This window comes from Protomyctophum bolini, assembly GCF_963924005.1.
Source record: "Protomyctophum bolini genome assembly, chromosome: 10".
In the NCBI taxonomy this organism is placed as follows: Eukaryota; Metazoa; Chordata; class Actinopteri; order Myctophiformes; family Myctophidae; genus Protomyctophum; species Protomyctophum bolini.
Window position 1 is genome coordinate 11,121,762 of NC_137871.1, and position 10,000 is coordinate 11,131,761.

General features: G+C 46.9%; 1 protein-coding gene across 1 annotated transcript in view; it reads left to right on the plus strand.

The window, feature by feature from the left end:
- Nucleotides 1-3,066: 3,066 nt before the first annotated feature.
- The window catches only part of LOC308322154 (ephrin-B1-like), a gene marked incomplete at its 5' end in the record, with an annotated part of 10,063 nt that continues 3,129 nt past the window's right edge, over nucleotides 3,067-10,000 (plus strand). The window contains 2 exons of the mRNA XM_080773347.1: nucleotides 3,067-3,139; nucleotides 5,979-6,104. Coding sequence (XP_080629473.1) covers nucleotides 3,067-3,139; nucleotides 5,979-6,104 — 199 coding nt within the window. The remainder of the gene's footprint in view (nucleotides 3,140-5,978; nucleotides 6,105-10,000) is intronic.

The following is a 10,000-nucleotide window of genomic DNA, read 5'->3' on the forward strand; positions in this document are numbered from 1 at the left end:
TCTCCATTTTTCAACTTTCCAAAAAAAACTCTTTTTTTAAAATTTATTAATGCCCTACTTTGTCATCATGCAAAAGTATTTGACCCATTTTGGGGCGGGAACCCCATTTTGGTGTTAGCAATATATTATGCTTTAGCTATTGAAAAATAGCAGATCTACAAGCTCGTAGCGCGCCACTCGGTGGCGCGCTACGAGCTTCTAGATCTGCTATTTTTGAAAAATCGAAGGACGACTGACACAGAAACATAGCTTTTTCAGAAAGCAGTCAGGATGTAGAAGACATTTTTTAGAATCTGATCTCAGGTCAGAATGACTTGACCAACGAAAGGAATTAAACAAGTGCGTGTTGACTATATTTGTAACCTCACTGTCTCCACTGGAACACAGGTTGTTTTCTTTCCTGAAGTAACACTTTTGGACATACAAGGTTTCTCTCTAGAGTCTAGACGGTGTCAATTAGATATTTCCAACTGCAGTCAGTGTCCATTTGCTTCTTTTTTTTTTTGAAAAGGGCATGTGATGTTATATAGGCTCCAGAGACGGAGCCTCGCCGGTGCATTTCACTGACGGGGACTATACTATTGTTCCCACAAAATGGTGGAAGGCATCTTCCTCGAGAAGAAAGGGTCTATAGTGGCGATATTATGACGAGACCTGACATGCACCCACGACATGTGGCCACATGGGGCGTTGTTTCTCGCCTCTGTGACATGAGAGTAAAGTCGATATAATATAACCAACGTTTTTATTGGGAATCTTTCGGAGGAGTGGTAGGATGTGGTTGGTATGTCTGTTGGAACAATACAGACCCCCCCCCCCCCTCACACACACACACACACACACACACACACACACACACACACAGACACACACACAATTCCCTTCCCCTATTTGGCACCGACCCCAGATGCTATCATGTTGAAGACACAGACACACACGCGCGTACGCACGCACGCACACACACACACACACACACACACGCCACGCACACACTCACTCTCACACGACTGCCTCGGGCTCTGCAGTTTGCTGCTGGCGCATCCCCCCCCCCCCCCCAATGGTATATAGCCAAGATTTGCCGATAGCACATAATATGAAATGAGGTTTTTTTTCTCCCTCCATATTATTCCTGTGTATATACTCGGGTCTATGCAAATATAGCTTGGTGACTCATGCTAATGTGCAGAACAATCATGGTGTATACTGTCTGTGCCCATTCCTTCATACACTGGCGTTATTCGGAGCTATCCCGCGGCCAGGGGCCACCGCCGCAGCAACGCCGACGACGCGCTACACACCCGCAGGGCCTCCGTCACTTCGCATCGCCGCTGTACGGATGCACAGACATGCGAGGCTTGTTTTAACCCATTTTTGTCGGGAACCCCTTTCGGTGTTGGCATCATGCTATGCTTTAGCTATTGAAAAATAGCAGATCTACAAGCTCGTAGCGCGCCACCGAGTGGCGCGCTATGAGCTCGTAGGGTCTGCTATTTTGAAAAATCGAAGAACGACTGACACGGAAACATAGCTTTTTCAGAAAAGTGTCAGGATGTAGAAGACATTTTTAGAATCTGATCTCAGGTCAGAATGGGCTAAGAGCCCGTGTTCTTGTCTTTTGGTCTCACGCTGGAAGTGAAGGAGAGAGGAAGAGACTCAGTGGAAGGAGAAGGAGAGAGGAAGAGACTCAGTGGAAGGGAAGGAGAGAGGAAACAGACTCAGTGGAAGGAGAAGGAGAGAGGAACAGACTCAGTGGAAGGGAAGGAGAGAGGAACTGACTCAGTGGAAGGAGAAGGAGAGAGGAAAAGACTTAGTGGAAGGGAACGAGAGAGGAAACAGACTCAGTGGAAGGAGAAGGAGAGAGGAACAGACTCAGTGGAAGGGAAGGAGAGAGGAACAGACTCAGTGAAGGGAAGGAGAGAGGAAACAGACTCAGTGGAAGGAGAAGGAGAGAGGAACTGACTCAGTGGAAGGGAAGGAGAGAGGAACTGACTCAGTGGAAGGAGAGAGGAAACAGACTCAGTGGAAGGAGAAGGAGAGAGGAAACAGACTCAGTGGAACGGAAGGAGAGAGGAAACAGAAGGAGAGAGAAACTGACTCAGTGGAAGGAGAAGGAGAGAGCAACTGACTCAGTGGAAGGAGAAGGAGAGAGGAACTGACTCAGTGGAAGGAGAAGGAGAGAGGAAACAGACTCAGTGGAAGGAGAGAGGAAACTGACTCAGTGGAAGGGAACAACTGCGCGCGGGGGGGGTAAAACCATGTTCTCCTCATCTGCGTTGGCTCTGCTCTGCATGTCTGCTTCTCCACATCATTGTCACTGTGCTCATTAGAAATATGTTGACTCACCCACTCACGCATATCCTCTCTCTATCTCTCTCTCTCTCTCTCTCTCCCTCCCTCTCCCTCTATTGTACTTCTCTCTCAATCTCACTTTTTCTCTCACTTTCCACTCTCTCTCTCTCTCCCACTCTCTCTCTCTGTCTCTCTCTCTCTCTCTCTCTGCTCTCTCCTCTCTCTCTCTCTCTCTCTCTCTTCTCCCTCTCCTCTGTCTATCTTGTTCCATATCCATCTGTTCCTCTTTCATTCTCCTTTTTCCTGTCTCACTTTTTTCGCTCTCTCTGTATATATATATATATATATATATATATATATATATATATATATATGTATATTCTGCCCCCCTACCCTCCCTCCTCTCCTCTCCTCTCCCCTCCTCTCCTCTCCTCCTTCTGGTCGGCCTGCCATGTCAGTTCTGTGGCGGTACAGTCGCTGTCTGTGCATAGCTAAGGGAAATGTCAGCGGTATATACAGTACAGGCAAGAGAAAAATTGGGTCAGAACATTTGCGCGCGCCTCTCCGCCGCACATGCTCAGTGGTGGTTGACACAGCGTCGGAGGGAGGAGGAGGGGGAGGGGAGGGGAGAGAGCGGTGGTGGTGGTGGTGGTGGTGGGGGAGGGGGAGGGGGTTTGTGGAACAGTGAATCAGATCATTGTGTCCCCCTCTCTCATATCCGCCGCCACGCGTGAAATGTTCCCACTTCTCACTCCTGTCTCCCCTCATCTATTATTGATGCCTCACAACAGCCTCACGGCGGAGAGGTCACAAGCACAGCACCAGCACCCGCTGCTGCTGCTGCTGCAGTGTACTGGACACAGAGAGAGAGAGAGACATAGAGACAGAGAGAGAGAGAGAGAGAGAAAGAGAGAGACGTGACGAGGTGGAATTAGCCCATTCTGACCTGAGATCAGATTCTAAAATGTCTCGACACTTTTCTGAAAAAGCTTCCATTTTTCAAAAATAGCAGACCTACAATCAGACCTACAAGCTATGAGCTTGTAGATCTGCTATTTTTCAATAGCTAAAGCACGACATGATGCCAACACCAAAAGGCGTTCCTGCACAAAATGGTTTAGTAATGCGGTTCAGTTTGGTAAATGTAAAAGAAACAATTGAAGGGAAAGTAACCAACTACATGTACTTAAGTACAATTTTGAGGTACTTTGACTTTACTTCATACGTTATACTTCTACTCCACTATTGCAACTATTGTACTTGCTACAATTATTTGACCACTTTAGTTACTATATAGCTATTTGGCAGATTTAGATTACTATTACAAAACAATCTTTAACCTCATTAAGATTCAAACTTCAAACTTCAAAAGCAGACCTGCAAGGCCCACAACGTATAACCGCAATTCAACACAAGTACTTTTACTTTCGGTACTTAAGTACATTTTGATGCCAACACTTTTGTACTTTTTTTTACCCGAAGAGAGAGTATTGTTCTACAATTATGGCTACTTTTAATTTATCGCAAAGAGTTCCGAGTACTTCTTCCACCGTGACCGTATAAGTCAAATCTTCCTCTTTTTCTCCTGATTTATTTTCTTTTATTTCCCTCTCTCTCGCTGTGTCCTCTCTCCCTCCCACCATCTTTTTCCTCTGTTTCTTCTCGACTCTTTCATATGTGCCAGACTCCCTCGTTCCCTGATGACTTACCCCGCACGAGTCTCCGCCAAACCAGAGAGGAAATAGACTGATAGACTGTCAGAGTGCTTTACCTCACGCGCGCGCACGCACGCACACACACACACACACACACTTTCGCTGTCTCAAACGCACGCGTCTCAAACACACACACACACGCACACACGCACACACACACACACACACACACACACACACACACACACACACACCCATGCTTGTGCAAAAAGACACACAGGGCATGGAGCATTATGCGTGTGCACGCACTCCCATCACACAGACACCCAAAAATGCCACAAGGGAAGCACATTTAAATCCCCCCCCCTTCCCTTTTACTCACATTATCTCACATATAGCCCGCCCCCCCCCCCCCCACCCTTGGGCAGATGCAGATAAGTGACAGAGACAGACAGAGAGAGAGAGACAGAGACAGACAGACAGAGAGAAACAGAGACAGACAGACAGACAGACAGACAGAGAGAAACAGAGACAGACATACAGACAGACAGAGAGAGAGAGATAGAGAGCCATCAGATAGCCCAGTGCAGACTAGAGTCATGCGACTGGTTTCAAAAAGCAATAGTTTGTTTTTAACTGCCCCCCCCCCCCCCCGTCGTAAAGACGACCCCTCGGACCCTGGCAATGTTTTAGCACTGCACGTGCACACACCGAGACTTCAAAGTAAGAGTTTGCTGGAATCACAACAGAGACAACACAGACAGTCAGCAGCATCGCTGATAAACCGGGCGTCTGGCCTGCTTTGCTGTATAGCTGGAGGTATTCCCTTCAGAGCTGATGTAACCACCCCCCCCCCCAACGCCCCCCCCCCCCCCCCCCTCCTCCCATCTCCTCTCCTCATCCTCCCTCCCTCTTCCTCGTCCCCGCTATTTTCTCTCTCCTCGTCAGAAGTGTGTCCTGTCTCTGGCAGACGTAAAGCCGCTGCAATAAATAAGGCATATTATGGCCTTTTTAAACGCGATGAATAATGTAAAACAATAAAAAGTTAATATATAACTACTTAGCCCCATTCTGCCAGGCTTAAGTGTATTGTAAGTGTAGGTGATGTGTTTGTGTGTGTGTGTGTGTGTGTGTGTGTGTGTGTGTGTGTGTGTGTGTGTGTGTGTGTGTGTGTGTGTGTACCATGTACGAGTGCGAGTATCAATCCGTGTTGCTCTCATGAATGTGTCGGCGGTGGAAACGCCTGTCTGAGTGTTTGCCGAAGGAGTTGCTGATGTAGACAAGAGGTATTTTACGACAGGACACACACACACACACACACACACACACACACACACACACACACACAGGATCCTGGCGGCCTGGCTCCACCTTCGTCTTCCTCTCTGCTTTCATCTCTCTACTCCTCCTGAGCGCTGGGGGAATTTCATATAACCTTCAAATCTATGTTTAATAGAAGAAAAAAAAAAGCTACACTTGAAATGATAATAAATTAGAATCCTACTAACCCTCCAGCACAGAAGCCGAGCCATATGGACGCGCGACGCGTGCAGAACTGAACTGAATTGAACTGAGACTTATTGAGTTTCTGTCTGTCTGTCTGTCGGTCTGCGTGTGTGTGTGTGTGTGTGTGTGTGTGTGCACGTGTGTGTGCGCGCGTGTGTGTACGTGCGTGTGTTGACCAATGACAAAAAATGACAACAAACTCCCATATCTGCTGGCGAAGTACAACAATGTGCAAAACACAGCAGCAGGATTTGTGAGTTGCTGTGATAGGAGAAGGACATCAAATGGAACGCAACCACCCTAAAGACCAATCATTGTGTATATTCCTGCCACTATACCTGCATCGAGTGACCTCGGTACATAGAAGATTCTGACTTTCAAACGTACATGAAGTTTGTTTTGATTGCATCGCTGTGTTGTATTGTATTGTTCTTTCTGCTTTGGCAACGTAAACGTATGTCTTCTCATGCCAATAAAGCCCTTTGAATTGAATTGAATTGAATTGAACGGTGTGTTTCCCCTATACAGATCCAAACGCAGTGGTTCCAGAGGAGCCCGCGGCACCAGAGAAGCCCGAGGACAACCTGATACCAGAGTCCAGTTCCGGCGCCCCTGACCAGAACCGCATCGGGCCCGTGGTCCCTGGGAACACTGGTGAGCCGACCACCCACTTCACTGATTAGTAACCATCACTTTCTCACAACATGGGGCTTAGTCGCGCCACCCATTAACCCATTCTGACCTGAGATCAGATTCTAAAAATGCCTTCTACATCCTGACAGTTTTCATTCTGACCTGAGATCAGATTAAAAAAATGTCTTCTATGTCAGTCGTTCTTCGATTTTCAAAAATAGCAGACCTACAAGCTCGTAGCGCGCCACTCGTTGGCGCGCTATGAGCTTGTAGATCTTGTAGATAGCTAAAGCATAACATAGTGCTAACACCAAAATGGGTTCCCGCCAGAATGGGTTAAGAATGCCAACCTGGGAGGGGGGGGGGGGGGGGATTAATTTATAAGTTATACATTATAATACTCCTTTTATCTCAAATATTGTATTATTCTTCTGATGTTTGGAATAAATGTTTCTTTTCTTTAAACGCCAGCGTGAGATAATGAGTACTTGCAGCCTCCGGGGCTAGTCCCTTCTAATAATTAATCAGGTTTTCATTACATTTTCATCTTGAGAATGGAGGGAGGGGAAGAAAAGAAAAAAGAGTAAACATTAGTAGTAGCCGTTCCGCTCTCTCGTTAATCAGCGTTTCGCGAGCCTTTCAGGGTATAAGCGAATTGTTTTCAAGTGGTCAGCGAGACGAAATAGGTTGGAAAATCACGGCAGTTGAAAATAAATGCAGCGCAATACCGCAGTGCACAGTAAAACGGTCAGTGTTAATTGCACTGTAAAATAACATCCGTTATATTAGTTTTTACACTCGACACTCTGGATTTGACAGTGTCCTCAAAAAGCAGAGAGTTTGGACCCAAATGACAGCCCCGTATACTTCAGTATTTATTCATGTTGTTGTGTACACACACAGAGGGCAGCGCTGGCTGCACACAAGGAGACTCAAAGACACACTTGTTTTCTTGATCTGCGGCTAATCCATCTTGTTTCATCTTGATTGGAATTGTAGATAACCCGGGTGGAGGGGGGGGGGGGGGGGGGGGGGGGATTTAAAAAGCATCGCTAAGTGAAGGAGTCGTTAACCCATTCTGACCTGAGATCAGATTCATACGAGGTTTCCACGGGACACACACTGGTCTGATTAACCCATTCTGACCTGAGATCAGATTCTAAAAATGTCAGTCGTTCTTCGAATTTTTCAAAAATAGCAGACCTACAAGCTCGTATCGCGCCACTCGGTGGCGCGATATGAGCTTGTAGATCTGCTATTTTTCAATAGCTAAAGCATAACATGATGCCAACACCAAAATGGGTGCCCGGTCAGAATGGGTTAAAACCTGCACCTCGACTTTTCTCTCCGTGCTTTTCAGCGGTCGTCTTTCTTTAGCCAAACTACACATACGTTTTTTTTTTTTGTCTGCATGCTTTTTTGGCTTCGCAGTTCCTTAATACATCAGAGCGGTTCCCAGACTTTTCCAAGCCAAAGGACCCCCCCAAAAAATAGTCATAGCCTCACGGCTGCGGCCCACTGTTGCTAAATGGATATTTAAAAGAAAAAAAAAGACTAATCTACCTATCTACAAGCTCAAAATATGTTGTACGCTCACAATACGTTGTGAGCTTCTACAAGCTCACAATGCGTCGTGAGCTTGTAGATCAACTATTTTAGCTAATCCTGAAATTCTGAAGTTTTTCAAACGTTTTCAGAAATAGCTAAAATAGTTTTTCAGAATTAGTTTATTTTTATGAAATAGCTCAAATTGTTTTTCAGATTTTTTTATTTTTTTATTAAAAAAAAAGAAAATCTGAAAATGTTATGGTTTTCAGAACTGTATTATAAAGTGGCCGCCCCCACTTTGAAAGCCCGTGCTGTATAGCCAAACTACACACATTGCTGTCTGCATGGAGTCTCCACCGCTCCCTTTATAAATCACTCCCACTATACTTACATTGTGACTTCCCTCCCCCCATAAGTCCTTATGCCACAAAACTTCAGCCAAAGCACAGTGTGCTCTCTGCCTGTCCCACGGTGATAAGCCGCGTACCGCACTTAATAATTGCTTATTTGACATTACTCGGGGTCTATAAAAAGAGTTATTATATGCCAGCCCCGTGTCTCCCGGTGCCTGGCTCTCACCTGTCCAACGTCGTTAGATCAGTGATTATATGTCAGGCAACAATGAAGGAGAGCTGGGAGAGGAAGGAATGGCGGACGGACGCACCGTGGCTGTAGTATAAGTCTGGAGCGCTCGTGATATTTCAGGAATGAGGTCCCATTTGACAGCCACTATGTGAGCACTCTGTGCTCTGTGTGCAGGAATGCACCGAGGAGTTTGCTTGGCCCACTCTCCCCCGTTCTGATTTCACTGATAACCCAGTTTGGGCGGGGACCCCTTTTTGGCGTTATGTTATGCTTTGGCTATTGAAAAATAGCAGACCTACAAGCTCATAGCGCGCCACTGAGTGGCGCGCTATATGAGCTTGTAGGTCTGTTATTTTTGAAAAAATCGAAAGAACGACTGACATGGAAACGTAAGCTTTTTCAGAAAACCGTCAGGATCTATAGAAGACATTTTTTTAGAATCTGATCTCAGGTCAGAATGGGATAAGGCAGGAATCAGCAGCAGCAGTGATGTCATCATTCATGATAATGTACCGGTTTTCCCAGACCGACCAAAACGGTTAAGTGTGGAGAGAGAGAGAGAGAGAGAGAGAGAGAGAGAGGCCTATAGTGGAGTGGAGTGGAGAGACGTGGTCATTAGTGGAGATGGCAGCCTCTGGGCTGGGATGAGGCTGCAGGCGAGCACACGCGTGCACACACACACGCGCGCGTCTCTGTGTTTGTGTACATGTGCATGTGTGCGTGCGTGCGTGCGCGCGCGTGATGAGTGCCTGCAGTCATGCCTGCATGCATGCATGTTTGTGTCCGTTCAGTTGAGTCGAGCGAGCGAGTGAGTGAGTGCATGTGTGTGCGCGAATGTGCATGTTTTGCATAAGTGTCCACAAGCATGTGCGTGTGTGTGCTCTCTTGCGTTTGAGTGTAAGAGACTGCGTGTGTGTGTGTGTGTGTGTGTGTGTGTGGGGGGGGGGGGGGGGGGGGTCATGGACAGTAAAGAAGCAGAGAGCTGCTCTCTGGCAGCAGCTGCATGCATACATGGAAAACAGATTTGGTTGTGCTCAGATTTCAGTCACTGGAGGAGCCAGTCTCTCTCTCTCCCCCCCCCACCTCTCTCTCTCTCTCTCTCTCTCTCCTTCTGTCTGTCTGCCTGTCTCTCTCTCTGTCCCTCTCTCTCTCTCTCTCATCCAGTAAACTCACCCCCCCCCCCCCCTCTTTCTGCCTTGCCCCCCTCCCCTCCCCGGGACCCCCAGACAAAAGGATAAAACAAAATCAGATGTTCAGATACACCCCCCCCCCCCCCTCCCCTCTTCTCCCCTCTTTCCATATCTATCTTGGCCTCTTGCTTGTACGAATGTGGCTTCGACATTTTATAAAAATGTTAGTTTTTTTTTTTTTTTTGTACTTTTCTTCCCTTTGGCCGGGCCGTATCGCAGACCGGGATCTCGGCAGCAGCGCTGAGAGAGGGAGTGACGACTACAGATTTCATTAGAAGGCCATTTTGATTGAGCTAATTAGATTAGATCACATCAATGGGGATTGGCAGCCGTGCGGAGCAAAACAACAAACAGGGATGTGATCACAGTTGATCTAAGGAATGAAACGGCAGATACACAGTTACTGTTCTGTATGTCGTTAACCACTTACTGTGTAGACTTCGTTGTGCACACGACGAATAGCTGAAATAACTAATTTACGGGCTCACACAGCATCTCGACACCAGAACAAATGTCTGTGATGCAGCATGTATAGTTGTGTGTGTGTGTGTGTGTGTGTGTGTGTGTGTTATTTTTTTTGAGTGGTGCAACCAC